This window comes from Podarcis cretensis (genome assembly GCF_951804945.1).
Source record: "Podarcis cretensis genome assembly, chromosome: 1".
Taxonomy (NCBI): domain Eukaryota; kingdom Metazoa; phylum Chordata; class Lepidosauria; order Squamata; family Lacertidae; genus Podarcis; species Podarcis cretensis.
The window spans coordinates 79,469,000-79,481,144 of NC_137170.1; the positions used below are offsets into that span (position 1 = coordinate 79,469,000).

General features: G+C 41.2%; 1 protein-coding gene across 2 annotated transcripts in view; it reads right to left on the minus strand.

The window, feature by feature from the left end:
- Positions 1-12,145, minus strand: part of EPS8L2 (EPS8 signaling adaptor L2) — a 99,088-nt gene that overhangs the window by 56,628 nt on the left and 30,315 nt on the right. Inside the window, exons 1-3 of one of the 2 annotated variants that reach the window (XM_079970902.1) lie at positions 10,463-10,652; positions 5,342-5,405; positions 4,257-4,312 (exon numbers count right to left, since the gene is read on the minus strand). In XM_079970902.1, the coding sequence (XP_079827028.1) occupies positions 4,257-4,312; positions 5,342-5,385 (100 nt within the window). In that variant the 5' untranslated portion in view covers positions 5,386-5,405; positions 10,463-10,652. Of the gene's footprint in view, positions 1-4,256; positions 4,313-5,341; positions 5,406-10,462; positions 10,653-12,145 lie in introns of those variants that run through there. The other variant, XM_079970901.1, reaches the window with a different exon arrangement.

Here is a 12,145-nt window from a genome sequence, read left to right on the forward strand (position 1 = left end):
GATTTCTGCTTCCACAATATTCCCCTCTTCTCCTCACATGCACAGGGGGAGAAGCCCTGTTGCACAAGCAGAAATCTTTGTGATTCATTGACAAGAAGAAATACTTGAATACCACCCATTAACTTTTCTGCAGTGATCTTATCTTATCTGATTTTTCCCAATACTCTCTTAAACCATTATTTGGCGGGTTTCCTGCAAATGTCGTAGTCACAGTCTCTCAGCCTAACCTACTCCAAAGGGTTGTTTGTGAGGATAAAATGGAGAAGGGGGAAACCTCACTGAAGGAAAGGGGGGGTATAAATGTAATAATAAGACAAATGCATAAAATGGACTGCAGTCCATGGAAACATTTTTGTTAGTCATTAAGGTACCATGAGATTCTTTGTTGCTTTAGCTTCAGGAGTGAGAATTATGAACCCCAAAATCTGTCATCAGAAAACATAACAAACAAAGGGAAGAAAGGTGAACACTGAAGGCTGCCATTTAGACACCTAGAAGCTGTCATGGGGTGGGGGTGGGGAACAGTCCAGTAAGGGATGCCTTTTTGGTGTCGAGTATAAGACCTGAGCAAGCCATTTAGGAACAGTGCATGCGAGAGGAGGCATAGTCTGTTTTCAGTGCTCTGCTCCCTGCCTTTTTCATCATTATCACTAGTGCCACTCTATGAATAGCCACAGAACAATACAAGCGGCAAGTGCCTCCTGTATTTATTTTCTGTATCAACCTCCTCCTCCTCCTTTTGAATTATTAATAAGCACTTTGTTCAACGTTTCATCTAGCAAACTAAGCACTGAGTCCTGCAGCAAAGGAGGCCTTTAACACAATGACAACTCAGACTGAGGTCACTTGGTAGTGACAAAATATCTAGGGGTAAAACTGTGGGCAAATTAAGGTTTCTGTGCAGTGGCAAGTATTTCCTGCAAATAATTTGCAGGCTCCGCAGCCTATAACCCCATAAAACCACGGCTGCAGCCCCACATTATGCAAGTGGGCAGGGCCAGCCCAATACATTTTGGCAGCTGAGGCAGATGCCAAAATAGCATCCCCCTCTCCACCAGGGAAGAAGGGGTGAGGGAAAATCTACATCAGGAGCAAGGTAGAAAGAAAGATCTACATTGGGATCTGCTGTCCCGGTGGATTCTGCAGCCTGAGGTGGGCGCCTCACCTTGCCTCATGGGTGGGCCAGCCCTGCAAGTGGGACTATTCTGCTGTTGGTAATAACTGCAAGGGAAAGAAGGGGAATTTACCAGGCATCTTGTCTATTACTTCACACAGAATCTTTGCTAAGCTCCCATGGAACTCTAGAGCTCTGCAGAGTACAGTTTAGAACTGCTGTCTGATATCTGTACTCATGTTAACATTCAATTGCAATTTTCTTAAACTAATAGTCACACTTCTCATAAATACCTGTCACATTCTCAAAACATTACACACGATTTTGCAGGACTGCTGTTGGCATTTCCTAATGAGGTATTTTATGAAGATCTTGGAGTTGAGGGGATTTTATTAAACTCAGTGTTCTTTAATTTTAATTGTGTGTTTATTGTCTGTTCTATACTCCTGTTGTAAGTCACCATAAAACCATTTTGGGTATATGGTGATGAATCAATATGGATAATAATAATATGTGCATACAAGTCCGTGTGTCACTCCCAACTCTTTTGGTGTACACCAGAATGCCCTGTATGGCCAAGTGATCAAAGCTTGACCAGGCTCACAATGCTTTGTCGAATGCATTCCTTGATCACCTTGAGTGATGTGAGAATCCCGAGGGAAGAGTAACAAGAGGGCCCATTCATCTCCAGATCTCAGGTGCCTTTAGGAAGCATTGCTTTCTTAACCTTCAGAGCTCCTATAATCCTTATGTCCTCCTCCCACAGCCTAGAATGAAGTAATCTTGTCACGCATAATCCATTTGTATTTTAATTCAATTAAGATAATAATAATACCAAGTAAATGAAAACAGAACCAGGGAGAGGAGGGAGGACCATAGCTCAGTGGTAGAACACCTGCTTCACGCAGAAGATTCCAGTTTCAAACCCCAGAATATCAGAGCGGGAGTGGGAATGTCCCTTGTTTGAAACCATGGAGAGCCCTGGACAATAATGAGCTAGAAAGACAAATGGTCTGGCTCAGTAAATGGCAGCTTCCTAAGTTCCTCTGACGGCTTATCAAAAGGGCATACTGTATGACAACAAACCTATTTACTAGTTTTAAGGAATTATTTGATTCTGTTCTGTTTAACTTTCATTTGAGCATTTTAATGCTATATATATATCTATATAAAATAATATGCCTCCAACTATCTAGTTAGCTAACAAAACATTGGCGCTCATAAATTCCAAGGTCATAATAACCAACTGCATACACAACAGCTGACTGCGCAACTAAAATTCAGCTGAAATTCCTCATACTTGCAGAACCTGACCTTTAGACAATAGATTTTTTCTTCTGATGATCTGGTTAGACAAGATACATTTTTCTTAATACCCTGTTTGTCCTGCTTTCTACTAAGCAAAGAAAGACGGTCCTTAGCAGACTTCGGTTAATCCGGCAGCATCAGAAAGCAAGTTGTTCAATCTATGGTAGCTAGCTGAGTGGCTGATACAAAATAGATATCAGGAATCACAGACACAGGAGGATGAAACCAATGTGCTACTCATGTGACTTGACTGCCTATTTGTCTTTCTGTCCCTACTTCAGATGAATCACTACTAGCTACTGTAAAATGCTAGCATCCTCCCCACCTCCAGAAAAGAATAAACTATAAACAATGATGCCTTAGGGCTATGAATAGCAATCTCTTTGAAAAAATATTAGGAGTGTCCCACCAACAGAAAGCAAGCAAGTTGGCAATTATGGCTCCCATTCTCACTCTCTTGAACCTCTCTATCATCATAGGATAGAAAAAACGTGTGGGAGGACACTGCTTGAGCTTACCTGGCCATCCAGGTAAACAGGGGGAAAGGCTGTCTGCCTACCCAATGACAGGGCTGATATCAACAGAGATGCAGGAGCAAGGAGGCAACAAGATGAAGTAGGCAGGAAAGTTTGGCTTGGTTGCCCTGGCAACCACGACATGCTGCTACAGCAAGAATAGGGAGTCTTGTGAGGGAGGAGGAGTTGGAAAGACTTGCTCATGACAAGTAAGGCCGCCTATAAAATGGGCTGCCAAGTCAGTAGCTAGGAAGAATTTCACCTAAGGCAGGTAGTAACAGCAAGAGGCAGTATCCCAGAAAGGGCCTGACTATGCCAACCATTAACACCAGGCCAGCTTATAAAACCATTTCTGACAACGAAGAATTTGTTTGTCTAAGGGACCTCCTGCCATCTAGAACACTATCGCTTGCAAGCCAATTCTCTTTTACACATTTGAAAGGATGTGAGTTATTTTGAAGTTACACAATATCTAATTAAGGACCATAATCCATTAAACTGCTAATAACAGCAAACATTTCTGTCTTAAGCTGGTCTGGGAACTCATACAGTTTAAAGAGTTCATTTTAACTCCATAATAAGTACACTTCCAGAGAGTCTGATGCTCAGCTAATACTGTGGTGGCAACCCTCAACGCTCCAGCCATACCACAGGCGAAATGGTGGCAATATTAATGTAAAACAAATGGTTTTTATTTTTAAAAATGCTCTCAAGGAACGTGTACAGGAAAGTGTTATGGTCCTGCTTGGCAAATCCACAAATGTCATGGAGTGGAAGAATGGAGGAAAACACTGGCTCGAACAGAAGAAGAGCCTGCAGAATCAGGCCAGCAGCCCATCCTTCTTACAGTGGACCACAAGGAGCCTGTGGGAAGCAAGAGCACTCTCTCCTTCTGCAGTTTCCAGCAACTAGTGTTCAGAAACACATTGCTTGCAATAGTTGGGGGTAAAGCACAGTCACAATCACTGATCATATCCTGACTGTTATTTATGCCATGTCACTTCCCAAATACCAGTGAGTTCCAGAAGTAGCTGGTTCAGGAATGTACAGGGTTACTTTTAGAACAGAGGGCCTCAGAAACCTGCTGCAATCACAAACCTCTGACCCCTATAACCCTCCAGTGTTGCTCCAACACCTCAGAGCAAACAGAAACACTCCGCGCAATGGCAGTTTCGTGACTCACTGTAAAAAACCAACAAAGAATATTACTTCCCCACATCGTAAAGTTAATTCTCACTTTCCAACACACAAAGCTGGATCTGGCATGCTATACTGTCGCAAATTTTATTAATGTAAGAGTCTGAATTATAAGAACTTACCATATAAATCCTTTGCACTCATTTTGGCGGCTCCATCTGCTTTCCCCATGCTACCACTGCAAAAGGAGAAAGCAGTTGTTAAGAACAAGCCAGGGTTTACGATGAGAGCAGCTTAAGAGCAAGTGTAGTAAATGGACTAACAGAGTCCTGAACAATCCCAGGACATTCTATACAAGATCTCAAAGTAGTTGTTTTACTACAAAGGAATTTCAGAAATAGACTGGAAAGAGATGCTGCTGAATTGCAACTTATCACCAAACTTAAAACCATGGAGAGACCTGGTCTGAACAAAGACCTTGGATTCTTATCTCATTATACATGACAAAGCCATTTTTCACCTTTTCACCCCTTGCTTTTTCCTGTAAGACCTATTGCAGTCGTTAAGAGTCGCCAACAGGCTCATCACAGCTATCTGCCAATCACCCATTCCCACCACCCTTCTGAGTAATACCCCTCCCCACCTTCTCACTATATAGAAGGGTCTGGAAACTTCTGTTTCAGTGTATCTGAAGAAGTGTGCATGCACACGAAAGCTCCTGACTTAGTTGGTCTTTAAGGTGCTACTGGAAGGAATTTTTTTAATGTTCAGTCCAGTTCCCCAACCCATTTCTACATAAGAACAGGAACAGACCTTATATACTTAACTGATTCTCCCTCCCCATGTTCACTAATTCACTAATCTGAGAGTTCCAATGATTATCTGAATGTGGGATCTCTCCTAACTCTGGATATTGAAACACTTTCATCTTGTAGGTTCAGTACTCAGGGTAAGGTGTAAAGGAGAGCCTATGTTACAATAATACTCCTGTTGTAAGTCCACTTCATCAGATGCATAAATGAACATGCATGTCATAGGAAATGACAGCTCCACAGTACCACCACCCACCCTCTGAAAAGGTGTCATCTGCATATAGCCTTAGAGCACTTTTCTTGGAAAATGGGAGCCTTGTATATTGTAAAACAGAAAGCAAATGAGGGTGGGGGGAGGGGGACAGGCCTATAAGGCTCTGTCACATCTCATTTTCTCTCTCTTTTACTAAAATTTGGGTGGGGGGTGAAGGTTGCTTAATCTTTAGGTTTCTTACTTTGCAGAGCCTGGATGGCTGCTTGTTGATCCTTTGTGGCTCATACTGCTTCCAGGGCATTCACCTGTAACAGATAGGCATGGTTTAGTTGAGACTGAGGAACTACAGCATTTACATTTCATTTACTTATTTGCTTGATGAAAGAGAGAGAGAGAGGAGCGCTGAAGGGAAAATGTATCTTTATCAGTGCATTCTGTCTTGAGAATCTGATGAGGAGCAGCAGATTTGCTATAGGGGAGTAATATATTCAGGGCTTTCCCCCCCAGCTGGAGCTCCCCAGAGCTCAGCTCTGGCACCTCTCAGGTGGGCTCCATTGCCATTCTAAGAGAACAATGGAGAAGTTAATAGTGAGTTCCGATACCTCTTTTTCTAGGAAAAATAGCACTGAATATATTGTCTACTTGTATGTGTGTACAGAAATCAAATTTTAGAAAGTTGTCATGAGTTTCCAGTTATCTGTCCTTCCAAACGGAAGCTACACTCACTAATTTCTGCTTCCGGAATGTCTCCCTCTCCCACACTGTATTCCAGCCTCAGTTATAGAAATATTCTTAAAAAGTGACAGCAACTTTGTTAGAGGTAAATAAGGTGGCTAAGAAAAAGAGTTCCATGTTCAAATGTATTATGTTTTTCATTTATCATTATTGGAACTGCAGCTCAGTGACAGAGCAGACACTTTACATGCAAAAGGTCTCAGGTTCAATCCCCAGCCTCTTGTTGTAGTGCTAGGACAGACCCCCGTCTGGAATCCTGAAGAGCTGCTGCCAGTCAGTGACGACAGTATTGAGCTAGATGGAGCAATGATCTCACTCAGTATAAAGCAGCTTCCTTTGTTCCTACTTTACAGCCATATATCACAGTGATCCAATGACATGACTAGCCCAGGTATTTCAGCTCTGAGGGCAAGAATTCCATAATCGTAATTTTACGGAGTGCAGGCAGCACAGTTTGGCACACCGCAAATTGTTGATTGAATGGCACACGGATTTTAATTATAGACAGTGTATGCATATTAGCTATGACTGCCCACTTAATGGTGCAATTTTGATGAAGCTTTCCCTCAGTGTAAACAAGTTGGGCACAATGGAAGTCAAGTTTTCAAAGGCTTTTTGCTTGCTACAACAGTGTCCAAAATCAATCATGTATGGGAATGGCAGGATATTGGTACACATCTTCTTCCTCTTTCTAGTACAGCTGTTCCAGTTGTTTTGTAAAATGATATTTTATTATTCAAAAGCATGTGATCTTTGAACTCATTGTTATGGCCTATTTATTTTCCATTCACACTGGTTTGTTTGCTGGGTGTTTATACATCTTCCTGTTAATCATTCCTTCCTTCCACACTTCTGAATGCATTTCCACGTCACCTTTCTAACCACAAAAATTTAAAGTTTCTTTTTGAGATTGGATTTGTTGTGCTGGTGCTTAGTCCCCACATATATTTCCTGGTATGTGTTTGAATCCCTCCTGTTTAGGGAAGTTTTGAATGTGTGACATTTTAATGTATTTTTAATCTTTGTTGGAAGCTGCCCAGAGTGGCTGGGGAAACCCAGCCAGATGGGCAGGGTATTAAATAAATTATTATTATTATTATTAATACTAGTAGTAGTATTATTAATACTACTACTAATTAGTATTAATACTAATACTACTACTACTACAGTCATACCTTGGGTTACAGATGCTTCATGTTGCCTGTTTTCAGGTTGTGCATCGCATCGAACACGGAAGTACCGGAATGGGTTACTTCCGGGTTTCGGCGCTTGCGCATGCGCAGAAGCACTAAATTGCCCTTTGCGCATGCGCAGAAACGCTGAATTGTGATTCACGTGTGTGCAGACGCGGCGCTGCACATTGCGAACGTGCCTCCCGTACGGATAATGTTTGCAACCCAAGCATCCACTGTACTACAAAATATTGACAGTCTGGAGGTGATATTGCTTTGTTTACAATAATTTTGAAACTGGCCTCTATGGAATTAAAGTGGACTTTCTCAAAAATATTATTATTAGTATAAATGGTGATAGTGAAACTAAATCTGAATGGTGTCTTTGAAGAAGAAGAAAAACACAAAGGAGCTTAGCAACATCAAATTACAGGCTACTATTTTTAAAGTTACATTTTAAGCAAATATTTTTAGTGGCAGATGTTTAACCTAACAATGCCATCTATAAATACATAGTAACAAATTTATTTAAAGGAAATACATTCATTCTGATACACCTCACATCAGTCCCAAGACTTGAATTGACTTCAGAGAAATCAACAATGAATGAGTAGCAGGCTAAATTACGGTACAGACGAAACAATGGTTATTTCTGAGGTGTCATAAACATAGTGGGCAGGATTCACCTAATGAGTCCCATAAGTGCAATTCTGTGCAATGAATTCTACTTGTGTAAGGGGTCTTCCTCCCTCCTCTCCCTGCACATGTCCTGCAATATTGGGATTGGGAAAGTGGCGATTACTCTGTCTGGCAAGCTGAAATCACCAGAGTGTGACGCCGAATTTCTCCCAATATGATAAATGCAGCACTGCCCATAGTCCTCCTGCTATCTTCTCTGCCTATGGGTTTATTCCCATTTCATATCGCTGCAAAATCTGTTTGACCAGAGATGACAGTGGTACAAAGGAAATTAATGTATGCAGCAGGGTGAAAAGGATTTGAGTGACTGTCAGACCCACCTTCAAGCCTCTCCAGCCTAAATAGATCAAAAAAGGACACAGAGGCCCACTCTATAATTTATGCTAGTACCAGATGTTAAACTACCTGACACCTGTGAGACAATGCCATGCTATTCTTAGAAGCTTGTTAATGAATTCAGATTGGAGAAAATAGACTAGGGGGGGAAAAAACTAGGAAAATACATATTTAAAGCTATAAAGATCAGATAAGATTTCTAACTTGAGCAGATGCATGTTTTCTAAAGGTAACCAGGTTACAAAACAAAGCAATACCACAGATATATTACACAAAGGAAGAGATATTGGCTCCAGTAAAGAGGTACAGCCTCCTTTCTTGCTATTTGCAAAATGTTTATCCCATCATATAGTCTGCAAAACCATCATAGGAACAATAGTTTGTAAAAAAATGAATGTTTGTCTTGCTATTACTATGACATTATTTGGAAATAATAAATAAAATATCTCTCACTAATTTCAAGAAAGCATTAAGGCTTAGGATAGCAAGCATGACAGTCTATAGAACAGCTAAACATATATACCCAAGAGGCAAGTGGGGATACACACACACACACACACACCCCTGTTCCAGGTTAGTGCTAAGAAAATGGTAGTGTCAGTTTATTTGAATCAACTGATCAAATGATCTGAATTTTCTCCTCATTTCTCCCTCCCTCCCCATCTTTTGTTAAATCATTTCTCCCAAAGAGGTGTTTGTTGTGCCTCACAGCAACTCTGTGGGAGGAAAACAGGCTGAGAGCTAGCCAAAACCATGGAAATTTTTGAGTAGCAATTTCCAAATACATAACAAGGAAATAATATGAATTTATTAGGATTCAACAACCGGTGTTTCAGCTTACCTAATCGCTGTGCCATGCTGGCTCTTCAAAATGATATTATTATTATTATTATTATTATTATTATTATTATTATTATTATTAGACATGCCGTGCCCTCATCTACATGCAAAATATGGCTTAGCACAAGTGAGTAAACATGTGGGCTTTCAAAGCGGAGGTTGTGGCTGATCCCCATAGACTTTTTGCTGCTGCACTGCATGGAAATCATGTTACTTGAACCAGGCTCACATGTAAGCTCTCACAGAGAAACAATGAGCCATAAACCATATGACACACTATTTTCAGATGATGTGCTAAACCAAACCATAGCTTAGTACAGAGCAGCAACATGATGACCAGGGAGAAACAAAGCAGCTGCAATCTCTCCAGGAGTCCACGCGTTGGCTTATTTGTGCTAAGTCATAATTTATTCTAGCATTACTTGCGAACTGGGCCAGTGTTGGACCAAACTTAATGCATTTTCACAATACAGGATTGGCCTGTTGATATATTTGGAGGCTATTATTTTTTCAACCAGTATAAAGCAACATCTAGCCATGTTAATATTATACTATTAATACTGCTAACGCTACCCCGAAATATGTGTGTGTGTGTGTGTTTATGTAACTAATGCTTACCACCACTATAATTACCCAAATTTATGACATATAGGCAAGGTGAGGGGGGTGTAGGCAGTGGGACAAGGAGTAATCTAGGATCTGTCACTGTTGCTGGCACTGAGTTCATCTCCCACACCAAGCTCATTGTATTTGTTTAGGTGGTTCAAGCCTTCTAGTTCGCTGCATCATAAAGTGCCAGCACTGAGTTCCCTTTCGTTTCCTTTTGCTCAAGGCACCTCAGTCTCCTGGAATCTCTCATTGTCTGCTTTATGGGTGTGATCAGTTTCTTCATGTTTCAGAAGGTGAGTGTGAATGCTTCAAATCTAAAGTACACTGAGTAACCTGATGAGTATATGATAATTCGGATCCCTCTCTTACCATCTTCACCTGTAGTTATACTTCCAACATTTGGTGCTTTATACTTTAGAGAAAAGGAGTAAGAGGATACATGATAGAGCTGTACAAAATTATGCATGTGGTGAAGAAAACGGATAGAGTTAAATATTCCTCCCTCTCAAAATCAGCTTGGGGACATTCAATGAGCTGACCGTAGGGAGATTCAAGACAGACAAAAGACATCTTCACTTCTTTGCTTTCCCTGTGCCTTCAACCACTCCCAACCCCCCAAACTCCTATTCAATAAGCTGTCATCTATGCATGTGCAGTGGTCATCTCCCAGGTACACACCTTAACTGATGTAAAGTTCTGGAGAACTCGGAAACTTGCACATTATTTTGTACCATTTTATCAGGGCAAGTATAAGTTACTTGTTGTTTACTGTTGTAACAATTGTTTTCTCAAAATTTATCTTCTATACCATGACAATAAATAAAAACAGCATTAAAAACAAACAAACTGGAACTATAGTTAAAGTCCATAGAACAGAACAGCCGCTCTCCTATTCAGTTTCTTCCATGACCACTCATTAAAAGAAAACCACCCCATGGAAGGCAACTTCCACACAAACATACAAAATCTACCTCACATGGCAATCCAATGCTTCTCTTTGACTGGGAAAAGAGAAAAGAAGAATTTGATCAACATGCATACAGGCGCTGCTCCGAAATCAACAACTGATTCAATGATGCAGCAGAAGCAGAGTGTGTTACTTCTGGATTCATCCTTTGCTGGTGGAGAAGGCTTTTGCAGAGAAACTCTCAGCTCCGCTGAGGCTTTCCTACATGTTTGATGCTTTAGATAAGAATGTGAGAGTAGCAGAAGCCTGATAATACAAGGCTGTCACTGGACACTTTAGCCATTAGATAACACATGACACTGTCTTTTCAATTTAAGAGGATAACAAAGCTCCCTCTGTTTGGTTTCCAGTTCCTAACATTTCTCAGAGTTAATTCAGAGCAGGAGGGAAGTGCTTGGATAGCCATTTAAAGTGGGAAGCAGCATATTAATTTACCAGCATAACTGGTACCACATGGATCTAACCTGTATTCCAGAGGTGGGGACCCCATGGCCACACAAATGTTGTTGGACTACAACTCCCAACATCCCTGAATACTGTCCATGCTGGCTGGGCCTAATAGGCATTGAAATCCAACAACATTTGGAGGGCCACGGGTTCCGCACCCCTCTGCAATACCTCATTCCAGCTACAATGGCAATTAAGCGAATAGCTCAGGAAGTTCAGCTTTTCCAATCCTGACATCTGAGTCTAGGCTCCTGCTTTCTGCCCCACCTAAAACAATAGGTGCACTGCAACACAGACATGGTAATGCTGCAACTCCAGGAATGAAATCCATCAGCTGAAAACCACAGACTTTTTTTTGTCCTTCGTGAGGAACAGAGGAACGCAAAAGTTCACTAATCTGTAAGAAGAGTGGTATTCATAATTCAGCGGCAGGCCAAGAGCATTTATGGAGCCTGGGCCAACAAACAGGAACCTGGACGTCAGACAGGAAAAGAAGGGTGGACCCTGCTGCAAAACTTGAAGCCAGCACACCTTGTTCTTGAACATAAATTTTTCACATTGCAGACATTCAGCAGAAGACAAACATGACGCTAAAAATAATGCAGCCTGATCAGTTGAGAGACACCGGATACCTGCAGCCAACACCCCCATGTTCAACTAAATCTAATATGTAGGTCAGAATATGGCTGATAATGCTAGACAAAAGGCTTAGCAAAAAGGAAGGCATTATATCGGTATCCATATGAAGAGAAAAATAAGATAAACAACTATTTCAGATTGAATGCCCTCTCAGGACCTCATCATGCTATCGGTGAGCTTTCTCTCTAGAGCCACTAACTGCAGTATTTGGAAACCAGAAATAAATCTATCAGTTGCACTTTTGGATCAGACCAAGGATCTGTCTAGACAAGCACCCTGTTTGCAACACTAGTCAGTCAAGTGCAAGGACATGAAGGCAACAAGCCCTTTTCTCTATAAAGGTCATCCAGCTGATTGGGTACCAAAGCCGGGCCTAAACCCAAACTGGGATGGATCCAGATAATCAGTCTCATCCAGAAATGTTTGTAGTTGTTCCACTATGATCCACTCTACCACCTTCCTCAAAAAGGGAGCATTTACGACTGAGCAATTGGTATTATAAGTTGGAGTAGGAGTAGTACTGTTTTAATTTATTCCTTGCATTTCACCCCAAGGTATCAGGGTGAGTTACAACAATTTAAAATGCAAGCTTAAAAACCTA